General features: G+C 44.3%; 1 protein-coding gene across 1 annotated transcript; it reads right to left on the bottom strand.

Moving 5' to 3' along the window:
- Positions 1-645: 645 nt before the first annotated feature.
- Positions 646-14,000, bottom strand: ACAT1 (acetyl-CoA acetyltransferase 1). Its single transcript, XM_088522305.1, has 12 exons — positions 13,931-14,000; positions 12,785-12,832; positions 11,745-11,862; positions 10,771-10,866; positions 9,496-9,596; positions 6,805-6,948; positions 5,327-5,477; positions 4,681-4,776; positions 3,884-3,997; positions 3,411-3,475; positions 1,747-1,904; positions 646-1,004 (listed from the first exon to the last, which is right to left on the bottom strand). The coding sequence occupies exons 1-12, from the start codon at positions 13,979-13,981 to the stop codon at positions 884-886; spliced, it is 1,263 nt and encodes a 420-aa protein (XP_088378431.1). The 5' UTR covers positions 13,982-14,000; the 3' UTR covers positions 646-883.
- Positions 14,001-14,347: the final 347 nt, after the last annotated feature.

Genomic DNA, 14,347 nt, shown 5'->3' on the forward strand with positions numbered 1-14,347 from the left:
GTAGGCTGGAGACTTAGAACAGATGAGTAAGAGAGTCTACTCTCCAGCAAAGGGCAGCCACTAGGAACTACCTCAACTTTTCAATAAACTCTTGGAACAGGATTCATTCCCTCCTCATTCCCCATACTTGCAAAATGAATCTAAGTCTTTAACTCAATGGTGAATTCAAGACTGCAGCCAGCCCTTTAGCTGCTCTTAGGACAACAGAAGAATTTGCACTGACCTTAGTCCTGAATCTGCCTCTATTCAAAAGCTATTGACAAAAGGGGGTGTCATAGGGGGAAAATGCGTTTTGAGGCTAAACCCTCCTCAGCTCTGCCATGTTGCTGCTTGTGGGCTACATCCCCATGACTTCTGCTTTACTTTGATACTGTCCCTGAAGCCACATTAAACATGGGGTCCAGCCAGGCTCCTTCTGCCTTGCAAGAGCAGCGAGAAGGCAGAAAGCCAACCCTGCAGCCAGGCTACAGCTCAGGCTTCCCCCAGCCCTGTGAGCAGGGTCCTGCAGCAGCTGGGAGCAACTTTAAAGCAGCTACTGGAGTCATTCCACTCAGGACCGTAGACTTAGCTGATCAGGGAGTAGCATTGTAGGACTTAATGGAATTAATTTTCAGCCCCATAAGTCATGACCCGATGAGCCACACGTAGCATGGAGAAACATTCTTTATTGTCATGAGAGCTGACATTATCATAATTTGACATTCTTCATTTGTCCTGTATAAAAACACGCTGGGTTAAAATAATAAAAGCCCAGTTGCCCACGTTGATAGTAAATGATGTTTTAAGAAGGTTTAGCATAGTAGCAGTTAAAGAATTCCTTCCCTTATTCATAAATAAGGTGTAACATACACAGGTCGTCCTTCTGAGCAAGGTGGCTGTGGGGTTAGAGCTTCTGGATGAGGATGGCAGAGGCTCCTCCGCCCCCGTTGCAGATTCCTGCCAGGCCCAACTGGCCCTGCTTCAGCGCGTGCACCATGTGCACAACGATCCTGGTGCCGGACATGCTGCAGGGAACCAAGCAGAGCGTAGGCACAGGGAAACGCTTCGTTCGACAACAGAGCAGGGGGCACAAAACAGCACAGATTCCCTGGAAACCCCCCCGCGCCGCCTCGTCACTCGTAAGCAAGAGGGGCTGCTGCTTCTCCAGCTCTGGTGCTCCTCGAGCGAGAGGAGCTTTGGTAGCTACAGAACCACAACGCGGCGTTTGGCTGGAAAGGGAGACCCTCCCACGCTGCTCCCTTGCATCAGGGCAGGCACCAGAGAGCTCCGTGCAAACCCTCTCCTCTGCTGCGACCTCGCTAACAGCAGCAGACTGCAAATTCTGCTGCTGAAATTTTCTTTTGATACAAAAATCCTATTCCCTTGGCAGAGGAAGCTGATGGAACAGCCGAGATGCCAGTGTGGCTTGAGAGATCTTGCCTTGATGTGAGCTTTGATGGCAAACGTCTACACGAAGAGGTGCTCTAACTTGCTGCTGGGGCACCCAGTGGGTGTTTCTTGTCTGGATTTAGTTAAGGGGGGTTGAAATAGATTCCCCCCCCCCCTCACAGACCTGAGCTTTGCAGCCCGATCACCTTTAAGGAGGATTAATGAGATATATTTGCAGTATGAGCAAGTTACTTGCTCTGTTCTACAACAGCTCTCCCCTAGCCAGAATAGAATTAAATGCATTAATGCTGTGTATATATAAATATATAAATCCTACTCTGTGCAGAACAAAAAGCCAGAGTTGCTTATTTTACATACCCTATAGGATGTCCAAGAGAGACAGCACCACCATGAATGTTCACTTTTTGTGGATCAACACCCAGCATCTTCATGTTGGCCAGCACCACCACACTGAACGCCTCGTTGATTTCCCACATGGCAATATCCTCTTTTTTAAGTCCTGTTGCACTTAGGATCTAGAAATAATAATTAAAATAGGTATTGCCATGAAAAAATAGGAAGCTGACACGAAGCTAACTTTACTGACAAGTAAAGTCAGATCTATTTTGAAGCACCAGTGTTACAAGTTGTTTTAGAAATGCAACTTGAAAATTCCCTAGTAAACTTGGACCTATCATCTCCAACTAATTTTAAAATGCTACTGCAACTAAGAGGAAAAACTATTTAAAAACTGTAACCCCCAGAGCTTGCTAAGGCCATTACAGAGCACTGAGAACCCAGGTGAAACCCTGAGGCTGCTTCACACCGCAACTGAGCTGAGCTTGGAGCAGACATTCATTTACAGCATCAGGGTCAGCAAGTATGAGCCCACAGTTGACTTTTGCATTTACAAAATCCACAAAACAAGTTCAGAATCCACAGAAAGTAAATAAATAAATAAATAAAATCAATTCCAGAACCTTCTAAACACCAAGGCAGGGTGCTATGGCTACAGCACATCCTTAACTCTGCTCCCGAATTTAATGACAAAGGTGCCAGCAGGTCCTCTGCTTTGTGAAGCAAGAGCTTTAGCTCTGCACGTCTGAGCCTCTTGCTCAGGGAGAAAATAGCCAAACTGAAGACCTGGAGCATAAACAAACAGAGGTTTTCACAGAATCACAGAATGGTTGAGGTTGGAAGGGACCTCTAGAGATCATCTAGTCCAACCCCCCTGCTCCAGCAGGGACACCTAGAGCACGTGGCACAGGGTGGCATCCAGGCAGGTTTGGAAGATCTCCAGAGACGGAGACTCTACAACCTCTCTGGGCAGCCTGTTCCAGGGCTCACAGGAAATAAGTAAGTTCTTCCTCACATGGAGATGGAACTTCCTGCTCCTGTAGGGATCCTCCCTGCAATCAGCCCTCAGGTATTTGCACATCTTGATAAATTCTCCTCTCAATCTGCTCTTCTCCAGGCTAAACAGGCCCAGCTCGCTTAGTCTTTCCTCATACAATAGATGCTCCAGTCCCTTCATCATCTTCGTAACCCTATGCTGGACCCTCCCTAGAAGCTCCATGTCCCTCTTGAGCTGGGGAGCCCAGAAGAAAGGAAGAGCACTTCCATGCAAAGAATACATTTTCATCCCACTTTTATACTATGACCATTGCTATACTAACTGCATTTGCACTCATACAGCAGTGCCTTTTGCTTTCAGCCTATACTCCTTTTGCTTTATGAGTCCATACTCATACAATTATCTATTTTGCTTTTTAATTGTACTAGCTACAAAGCTTTGACACTGTAAACAAGCCCTATGATGGCAAAGAGTACAGAACAATATTCATTTTCAAAATAGACACATAATTCTTTTTCTGTAAAATTTACTTTTTAGCCTTGATCCTTAGAAAAATATATATATTCTTGCTATTTATAAAGCAATTATAATTTAAAGCCCAACTACATCAGTACCAATCCACTGAGTGATGAACCAGCAATCCAGCCCTAGGAACGTTTGCTGTTCCTAACGCTGAGTTTGTTCCTACCTTGGGAACAGCATAAGCCGGTGCGATTGGGAAGTCAATAGGGGCCACAGCAGCATCTGCAAAAGCTGCAAAAATCATAGAAACTGTTTAAACACTTGTTTTTTTCTTACCACAAAGGACTTCTGTTTGTGAAAATTGCAAATCAAGCTAAAAGACAGAGAAATTCTAAATAAATATAATTGTCTCTGATAATAGACACATGTAAGTTTATTGCCTAAAGAATTGACCTGCATAATAGTAAGCATCAGAAAATGTTGTTAACTCACATAGAAAAAGTGAGGCTATAGGTTGTATTATGGTTGCAACTTCTCAATTTGAAGTTTCAAGTGGCTTAAAAGCCAGCTCTTGATTATAACCAGAATTTTCTATCATCTCATGAATAAAAGATAACAGGACAAAAAAAGATTCCCAGTCTGTAGGAATATTTTCCAGGACTGTACTTGAAGAAGAGGGATAAAAAAAAAATACCCTACCTACTATTCGTGCCAGTGGTTTAACCTGGAGCCTCTTGGCAGCCTCTGTGGTCATGAGGAGCACAGCAGCTGCCCCGTCGTTCAGGGTGCTGGCGTTGGCAGCCGTGACCGTTCCTGAAAGTCAAAACACACCCATTAAACCCAGGGGAAGGGCCATGGCTCCCTGCAAGCCATTTTTCTTCTTCAAGCTCTTGAGCCTTCAGCCTCAACAATATGGTAATATTTGTTGCACTGAGCTAACTGAAAATGACATTTTGGGGAGTTTGTTTTCTTAAAATGAGCAAACAGCTGTTACGTGCAAGCTATATCCAACAGTAGGTCAGACAGTGGCTTCCATGCCAGGGGTGATGTCTGCTTTACGAGAAATTTCAGCTGAGGTGGGACTGTGAACAAGTGGCAACACAAGTGACTTAGCCAGGAAGACCAGCCAGTTACAGGGGCAGGTAAAAGCAGCTCTCACTGCAACAGAAAGTTACACTGGGCACAGACCAAGGCAAGAGCTGAACTGAAGCCAATCAGTTCTGAGACTCTGTAAAGTGACTTTTCAAAACAGATTCTCTCTGGCGTACACAATTTTTGAACCATCTTTTAATTCAAGCCAATTCAAGCTGCTGTGGAGCCAAGACTTCAGTTTCCTGCTAGGATATTTCTTTATCTTAGTAGGCATCTAAAAGTTAGAGATTATTATTGGACGGCTAAGTCCTTGTAAATAGGGCTCTTCATTATAACAAAATATCTTTACATTTGGTGTTAAAGGGGAAAAAAAAGGGAGAGGAATAGCAAATGACAATATTTACCATTTTCTTTCTGGAAAACAGTCTTGAGCTTTGGGACTTTACTAAAATCAACACGTTTGTATTCTTCATCTTCCTTCACTTCTGTATCTGGCTTTCCTGAAACAGATATTATGTTTCATATTCTATAGTAAAGTCTTTTCTTAAGAATTATTTTGATCAAGTGCTGACCAACTTAAAGAGTTTACATTTAAAAAATGTAAACTTACTCATGCACATCTAGAAATACGCTTGTAAAAACTGAGAAAATTTATTCCTTAATCCTGTTTATTCACAGCAAATTAATTTAAATTTCACAGTGAGTGAATGAAAGGGATAAAGAACATGTCTGTATGGTAGCTAATAGTGAAATTAATACAGAGATGTCATGCTAGCTAAAGTCATACTAGCTAGACTCAATACCTAGTCATAAGAGAAGAAAACAAACAAAAACAATATTTACCATTAAGGAAAAAGAAAATAAGAAACAGACACCACAGGTCACTGAGTGGGTTTCACTGAAAAGAGTGCAAAAGCAGAATTCTTATCTAAAATATTATTAATTTCTCCTGAATTCTGGACCTTTAAACGGTGCAGCTCACAGTAAACAGGCAACTCTACTGCGTTGGGTGAGAAACCTAACTGACTTTGCCACACTTTTCCACCACACCTTTTTGTGAAACGGTGACAGGAACGATTTCACTTGCGAGCGCTCCGGACTCCCAGGCTGTCCTGCTCCTGGTGTAGGAGCCGATGGCGTAGGTGTCCTGCTCCTCCCGCGAGATGCTCAGCTGCTTGGCAGTGTTCTCAGCACAGTTACCCTGCGGGAAAACCCAGCACAGCAGCTCTGGCGTTCCCTGGGAAACTCCACAGCTCAACCAGGACATCCTTATTCCTTATTCCTTAAGAATATTCCTTATGAAGCTTTTAAAAGAAACAAAAAAAATGCATGCAGAACTAAGTCTTGAAGGGCTTAGGGACTGGCAGAGAAACTCGGACAAGAACTCAGAGCCCAAGGAAAACTGCTCTATCACAGAACACTGTGTTCACATCACACCAATATTTTCACTCCATTCTTAGCATGTCTAGTACAAGGGTTAAAAAATAGTCCAAAACACAGAGGTTATTTAACCTTTGGGACCTTCTGATGCTCTGAAAAATGCATATGTGTGCATACCTTCTGTCTAATAACTAACAATCAGAATTCAGAAAAATATCAAATCATTCTATATAAGTTTATCATACTGTTTGTAACTATGCAATCATAATTCATTATGACCATCTAAATACCTGGTGACAAAAAAAAAAAAAGAAAATGGATACTCAATGAGTAAGCTTGAAAGATTTCTGCTTAAACACATAATTGGTCTAATTGTTGTTCTTTGGTCTAATTTCTAAAGGAAACCCAGCAAGTCACCACCAGAGCCTTTCATGCTACAGTCCTGCAGGTCTTCAAACAGGCAAGTTAAATTCTGTGCAGTTAAAGTACTTAGAGTCTTCTCAGCAGCAACTTACTCTGTTGCCAGGATAGAGGAGAGAGTCTTGTGACAGCCTTGGGACAGCCCTTCCTCTCTATTCTCACGCTAGCAAGATTTTCCAAGCAGGCTACAGGACACAGAAGGTTTTCCACATACAGTACTGTCCCAGTCTAGTCAAACTTTGTGTTTATAACAAACTTCTACAGCTTTTTTCACACATAGGAACTAGCAAAGCTGCTACGTATATTTCTAGAAAAAGAGATCCTCATAATTAAAATCTATTTTCAGCAGAAACACATGAGTGGTTTTCAGTCCATGCCCAGAAAAGAGAGAACTCCAGAAATCTACCAGGGACAAAAATAGCAATATTTGGGATTTCACTTTTTTTTTTTTTTTTTTTTTTTTTTTTAAATCCTGCTCTGTCCTCCTCAGGTATCAGTGAGAGGCAGATAAAGATGAACACACGATTTGCTACCATGTTTTAGCCTTCTGTCTGGTCTCTCCTTTCAGTTACAACAGGAAGCCTAGAACAGAAAGATGCTGTCCATCTCCCATTAACGTTATTTCCAGGTGTGTTAGAGAAAGTTAGAGAAATAATTAAATGTAAACTCATCAGAGCTGCATCAAGTCTATGACTGACACTTTCCTATTGTGCTAAAAGGACATTTACCATATGGATATGGTTATAAACATCCGTAAGCCCATCTTTTACTATCAGATCCTCCAGTTTTAGTCCCCCATAAGGTGTTGTTCCTCTGTTCATCATATAGGGTACATTGGACATGCTCTCCATTCCACCAGCAACCATTACATCCTGTTCAAACAAAACAAAAATGAAACTATTAAAATAATTAACAATGCAGTGTGGGCTCTATGACTTTTTCTGGAAAGAAGTATTAACAAAAATTTCAGACAGGACACTTTATAGGCCCATTTCCAAGATTTTTTATAGAAAAAGGGGAGAAAAAAAGTTCTTTATGCAGCTAGAAAGCAAATAGCACAGGCAACAGCTGAAGACAGTTAATCCTGGCTAGTGGAACAACTGGACTTCAGTCTCATGGGTAATTTTAGAAAGCTGAAAGAGCCAAATCAGCCTCCCGCACCCCTGTTTCCAAAGTTTCAAAGATCAAATTCTAAGTTTTATCTTGAGCAGTTTATTTTTCTAATTTTTGTTCTCCATGAGTGGCCTGATCTCCCTAGGGAACAAGCAGCCCAATTTAAGAGCTCAGAAGTACTTGCAGTTTTACGTAATCTTACCTAATCTCACTGTGTTAAGAGTGGCTGACGCATAGTGAGGTTTTGTTATCTAGTCTGGCAAAAGGTCAACAGAAAGGAGACTTTCAATAATCACTGCACTTGAATTAGGTGAGTTGTTACAGTATTTATAAACTAATAATACTATTAATATATTGATAATTAAAACTTATAAATTAGGTTTGAATCCGAGTCCAAAAGTGAAAAGCAGCAAAACTAAGGATAAAAGCATCATAAATATATGTAAGAAAAAAAAAGTGTGTGTGTGTGTGTACACATATATATATATATGTACACACAGATACACACAAGCAAGGAGACACAGTTGTGTTTAATGGAGTACTTGACGTAGATAAAGACAAGAAAAATACCAACACAGCGTGCAAGTTAAGAGTTCAGTAATGCTGCCTATGACTCCAAAAGATATCTTTTCTCAAAATAATCATTTAGAAAACAAAGTTTTCAGCATTAAAACTACAATTCAGAGAAATGATAATTTAGTCAGAACCGAGTATAAACTAGATCCAAGAATAGTAGCATAAGTAATGAAGAAAATAGGCTAGAGCTGAGTGGAAAGGCAGTGATATGAAAGCAGTGGCAGCTGAGAGGAGCCACCCCGGGCATCCCTGCTCCAAAGGGCTTTTGGAAAACCCAGAGGAGGCAGAATTAGTGCAGTTGTTGATACGGCACCGCCTGCTCGTGGCCCACCCAAGGGGCTGGGCAGCACCACTGCTTTCCACAGCGCAGCCAACTCGGCCTGCAGCCAGCAGGAACGTGCAAACCTATTGCTCTGAGGAGCTGCTAATACGTATTGAAGTGACAAAGCCTTTGCTTCAAAGTGATTTTGCCAAACTGCTCTAAGAATGGAATTAAAAACAACACTGACATGCCCTTCTTCACATTCACACTTCTCTTACATTCATTGCTGCACTGTATTCGATGGCTTCCTGAAGACTGTCCTATTCCTGTTCTCCCAGCTGTCCATTAACACTACTTCTCCCCTTTCTATAGTTAGACTACAGTTGGCAAAAACAAGCAATTCCTCTCTCATACTTTTCAACAAATATTTCAAAATTCAGCAACATTAAAAAGTTTCAGCTTCTTCTATAATAATAAAAAGGCCTGAAACCTCTTTATTAAATGTACATATTACAGCAATATAATTTCAAAACATCTTTAGTGTTAAAGTGTTAACATTAATGTTAGCATTAAAGTTGAACATTAAAGTGTTAAAAGTGCCTGAAAATGGAGATGTTTTTCAACATTTCAACAAGATCTAAGAATACAGAATCATAGAATCATAGAATGCTTAAGGTTTGAAGGGACCTCTAGAGGTCACCTAGTCCAATCCCCCTGCACACGCAGGGTCACCCAGAGCACGTGGCACAGGGTGGCATCCAAGTAGGTTTGGAAGATCTCCAGAGAAGGAGACTCCACAACCTCTCTGGGCAGCCTGTTCCAGGGCTCTGTCACCCTCACTGTTAAAAAAATTTTCCTGAAGTTCCTGTGGAACTTTTGGTGCTTCAGTTTGTGGCCATTTCCTCTAGTTCTGTCGGTGGCCACTAGTGAAAAGAGACCAGCACCATCCTCCTCACTGCCTCCCTTGAGGTACTTATAGACACTGATTAGATCCCCTCTCAGCCTTCTGTTCTCCAGGCTGAACAGGCCCAGCTCCCTCAGCCTCTCCTCATAGGGCAGATGTTCCAGGCCCCTGATCATCCTTGTAGCCCTGCACTGGACTCTCTCCAGCAGCTCCACATTCCTCTTGTACTGGGAAAAATGTACTATGTAAATTTCTTCAGGTTTTCAAACCAGAAAGCTTGAAAGCATCCTTATTTGGGGGTGGTTGAGGAGACATAAAGAGAGAATGTACTTAATAAACAAACAAACAAACAAAAAAACACTTGGTATTTGCTCAGACAATTTCATAACTATAACAGTTTTTTGTTTCAAAGTGCAGGTTGCAAAAGCAAAACAAACCTCATTAATCAGCTTCGTCATCACAAGCCAAAAACAGTAATCAACAGGACAGAATCTATGATACTGTGTTCTTCTCCCCCATAATGAGAGCAGTATGTCTAGTTGAACAGTACTGACTTTCCCCTACCTGAGAGCCACACATTAGACTTTGTGCTGCCAGCATGATGGATTTCATTCCAGAAGCACAGACTTTGTTCACAGTAGTAGCAGGAGTAGAGACCGGCAGACCTAAGGCAAACAGTTTGCACAAACAAGTGTGTTAGCTCAAGGACAGCCCAGCACTGCATTGCAATTTCAGTAAGATTTTGCCCCAGAACCAGCTTTTATCTGAGCCAACTGTGTCCAAGGTGCATTATTTGGGCTGCCAGGACCACTTCCCTATCCCTCCTAACCCTCCCTGTTTGTAAAAGGCACACAACACTGAAAACATATGGACAAGTTGTTCATGTTGGCTACTGGCAGTACAACAGCAGGCCAGCACAAGAGTTCAAAACCTTATTATATCTATTTTTATTTTATTTTTATTTTAGCCATTACCAACCAGGAGCAAACCTGTTTGGTGCCAGGGTTTCTGAACACTCTCTGAACTCAGGGTTTCTTATAACACTCATTCTGGGCTCTGGTGTGTGCAGCCTGGCTCGGGCTCACTGCAGCACTGCCTCCCCTAGTCTTGGTGTTTAGCATCACGGCTCTGTGCCAGCAATAACACGAGGAAAAGCAGCAACTCTTTCAGCAAAGCCCAGGGACACAGTCAGGGCAGGATCCAGCTCTTCCCTAGCCCACAGGCCTTCACAGAGTCATGCTAAGGTATGGAATGCTAGATTCCCTGCAGCAAGGTAGAAAATTCCAGCACCCCAATATGACTCATACTCTAGTTAACATTAGAGTGAATCCTTCCAGGGACAGCCTTGGGTTCCATAGTAAGAACAAAGTGTAGGGACACACTTACATATCTACAGCTTAAGAAAACTTGCCAGCCCCATATCTAAAAAGGTTTAATAGGTTAAGAAAAGGTTTAATAGTAATGGGACAATGGGGAAAAAAAAATATCTGTTTCATGAAAGGCTTGAAGAGGACTTTCTGTCTCTAGCCTAAAATGCCCTGGAAGTAGCAGTCTACTCTCCAGTGTCCTCCTTTTTTCTGGGTCCTGCAGAGGCTGCAGGCAGCAAGGTCTATCGTGCACATGAGAGCTGATTCCTCAGGATGCACAATCAGGCCCAGCTACACAACTGCAACAAACAGCCCTCGCCCACGGTGGGGACAAACCCCACACAGACTGTCCTGATGAAAGGCCAGGCCCCACGGGCTCAGAACAACCCAAGCTCCAACCCACAGCGCCTGGCTCACCGCTGCAGCAGCACCAAGCCAGAGGCTGTTCGAGGCAGAAGAAGACAGCACATACCTGCACCCAGGAGCGCTTGTCGGGCGGGCGCCTGCCCCTGTCCCGCCTGCAGCACGTTGCCCATGTAAACCTCCTTGACCTCCTGCGCCGGGACACCTGCGGGACAGCACAGCCTGCGTGAGCCCCCGCGGACGCGCGACGCCCCTCACGGAGCCCCGCGGCCAGCAAGGGAGAAGGGAGAACGGCCACTTCCACGCGTGTGCCAAAAAAGCCTCTGGCAGTGCCCACTAGAGCTCAGCGCTCAGTGAGGACCCCCGGAGCAGAATTCCCAGTTTTCCTGCAGGACAGCCCTCAGTTGACTAACTAAAGCCAACATTCCCAAATCTCATCAGCTGCCCAAGCAGCTCAGTTCCAGTGGATGGGAAAAATCTATGAAGCTTTCTATTTGCCACAGTTATGGCTAAGGAAACAGGAAATTAATGTGGTTTAGCCAAAATACCAGCAAGCAGCCACCAAATGCAAAAGTCCTGCTTTCCTGGTGCTTCACTTGCAACAGCATTGGCATGCAAGTTCTCACAAAATATCAATTAGATAAGTTCACTTTGAAGACAAATTCAACCCCCCTCCCGCCCCCTCCACACAAGACTTTTTTGCTGATTTAATTCCCCAAACAGTCACAAGGGAGCTGGACAAACGTGACTGTGCACGTAACAAGGAAGGCCTCCTGGTTCCAGCAGCTGGTACTCTTCACAACAGCCTAGAGCTGTCAGAGAAGTGCTCCCTCAGGGAGGCAAAGCGCACGTCCGGCAGGATTTGGACCAGCACAGTCATCCTTAAGCAATATTTTCTTAGAAACAGCACTTAATTCTTATTGAATCAATGCCCAACAGTTATTTTTATTTAAGTACCATTTGTTAACAGTGTCACGGTGGTGGTGGGAAACCTTTTTATGAAGCAGCTTAAAAACAAGCACAAATTGATACTGTTCTGAGCCACTTGCAGTTTTCTCTTGTGAAAACCATGTTTACAGGTACCTGCTCTGTCGATTGCTCCTTTAATTGCAATGGAACCAAGCTTAGTGGCTGGCAGTGATGAAAGAGATCCTTGGAAAGATCCAATTGGTGTCCTCACAGCACTTGCTATCACCACTTCCTGGAAGTATGAAATAAAAGCCTCAGCATCATATGCCCACATATATCAATATTTTAAAAATGTTATCCTCCCTTAAACTCTCATCTGTGTCACATCTTTGTTTCAAAGCACAAAAATTGTCTCAACTACATCCTGCACAGCAAAAGCCCATTTGGTCAACTTCTTGAACCTGTTACACTGGCTTCCAAAGATGTCCTAACATATTTAAGTCCTAACTTAAAATTGCTGTACGGGTACCTTTCTGTATGTACACCAAACAAAGACAGTTATGGAGCAGAACTTCCTTCTTTCCGCTGGTTTCAGCCACTACACATTTCATCTACACTTAATAAGGCAACATCTTGCGCCTTGGAAAAGCAAGAATCTTGTAGAGTTTTGTCAATTTTCTATCAGCTTAAAGATCTTCTGACACCACATAGTTTAAGACTTGGTAGGCCATTCAGGTCTCTGTCAAGGAGCTCCTCAACACAGATGTGCTCAGTTTTCTTCAGCTGTAGCTCTCCTCAAGGCTGCATCAATTGGCTACCTGCAGACCAGTCCCTGCGAGGGCTGCACGAGGGCCTCACACCGAAGAGATTCACACTGCAAAGCCCTGGCCACCCCTGCTCAGCGAACACCTCCAGCCCTAGGGATTGCCATGCAAGTCAGGCACAGCACTTCGCAGGGCCTGCCTTGAGGTCTTTATTTAGAGAGGCTAAAAAACCTAACAAAACCTAACAAAACCGAAAAACATTTAAACAAACAACAAAAAAACCCAAATGACAAAATATATTTACTGTAAAACCCTGAAATCTGAATGCAGATTTGTTGTGATAATTTAAAAGAAAACAAAACCAAAAAACCTCTGCAGCTTTAGGAAGCAGGTTCAGAACAGCAATTTATTTCAGCTTGTGCTTGTAGTCAGCTGGTGCCTTTTACTTACATTTAAGGTTTGTTGTGATGCATAGTCACGGCTTGCATACTTCAAAGCCTAAAAATAAAAGAGCCTTCAGAATTTCACATTAAGAATTTTAATATTGTGATACTTCATAAGGATGTCCCGTTTTCATGAAAGTCATTCATTTTTCAATAACTTAGGAAATACTGAAAAATATTAAGATATAGAAATCATAAGTGTATTTCTCAAATACATTTTAGTGCAAAAATCTTACTCAAACATCAGTGATGAAACAGTTTTTGAAAAATAAACAGAAACTCCTTTAAAACAAAAACCCATTTCAGGTAAGCCCATTCCACAGATTATTTATAAGCACATATAATGTGTGTGTGTGTATATGCAGCAGTGCCATAACAGCCAGAAGTGGGGGGTGTTATCTTAAAACAGGTGCCCGTCGCCTGCTGGCTGCTTCCCTGGACTTTGGTTCCTTCGTTGCTGTTCCAGCTCCATTGCTTTTTAGTGGGGGCAGCTCATGTCTCATGCCAAGCATCCCTTGGCATTTCATGATGGCATTTAATGATCAAAAATGAGGATAACGACTACAAAACACCATACTGAAAAGTCACAAAACACATCCCAGAAACTGAAATCATTGGCAGATCAGAAAAAAATCAGTATTAGTTCCACCTGCATAATGGTAACAGAGACACATCCGCAGATGCTACCACACATCCTAGCAGAACGACCTTTCAGCCAGCAGCTTCACAAATTTACAATTCAAGCCATTTTTTCGATAATGCATCGGCACGCTGGAGGCTCCTGCTCGTTACTGGACAAGGGCCCCCCGCTAAGTTAACAGCGACAAAAATAACCAAGTTTAGCAGCACTGCAGAGCACCGGCCACATGTGACGCCACGCAGCGTTCCCGGGGCTGTGCCCGCTCCCATTCTTCACCTCTGTTTTTCAAAGCGGCCTCTCTGTGTTTGCAGAGCAAACGTTTGGCCTGTCCCGTTCCCCATCTGACAGCCTGTTCAGGGCAAAAGCTGGCGGGCGGCTGCGGGACAGGCCCTGTCCCGACGCCTCCAGCCCTCCGCCCCGCGGCCGCTCCGGCCCCTGCCCCGCCAGGCCCCGCTCCCGGCCCCGCTCCCGGCCCCGCTCCCGGCCCCGCTCCCGGCGCCGCTGCCGCCTCACCCGCAGCAGCCGCTCGCCGCCCGCGCGCCGCCCGCCCAGCATCGCCGCCATCCTCAGGCCGCCGCCGCCGCTGTCACCTTCACACACCGCCGCCCCGCGCCCTCAGCCCCGCCCCCGCCCGGGCTCCCATTGGCTAGCGGCGGAGGGCGGGGCCAGTCCCGCACCTGCCATTGGCTTCTGGCGGCCGCCCCCAGGCACGTGACGAGCGGGGTCCTGAGGAGAGCGTGGCGCGGCCGAGGCGCCGCACGGGAGGCCGCGCGCGGGAGGCCCGCGGTGCTTCCCGGGCTGCGCCATTCCGCAGGCACACGGGCTCCGCCTTTACCTCGGGTCTTGTTTGTGAGAGTTTGGGGTTTTTTTTGTCTTTTTTTTTAAACTCTTTTGTTTCACTCTAGTTGGGGTTCCTCAGCAAGGCCTGCA

This window comes from Tinamus guttatus, unplaced genomic scaffold, assembly GCF_059628265.1.
Source record: "Tinamus guttatus ecotype Peru unplaced genomic scaffold, ASM5962826v1 Tinamus_guttatus_pri_ptg000150l, whole genome shotgun sequence".
Lineage (NCBI taxonomy): Eukaryota > Metazoa > Chordata > Aves > Tinamiformes > Tinamidae > Tinamus > Tinamus guttatus.

Coding starts and splice junctions, on each gene's coding strand:
- ACAT1 (XM_088522305.1), bottom strand. CDS start 13,981: ATGGCGGCGATGCTGGGCGGGCGGCGCGCGGGCGGCGAGCGGCTGCTG. Junction 11,863..12,784: donor CATCACAACAAACCTTAAAT/GTAAGTAAAAGG, acceptor TCATACTTCCAG/GAAGTGGTGATAGCAAGTGC. Junction 3,476..3,883: donor ACCACTGGCACGAATAGTAG/GTAGGGTATTTT, acceptor TGATTTTTGCAG/CTTTTGCAGATGCTGCTGTG.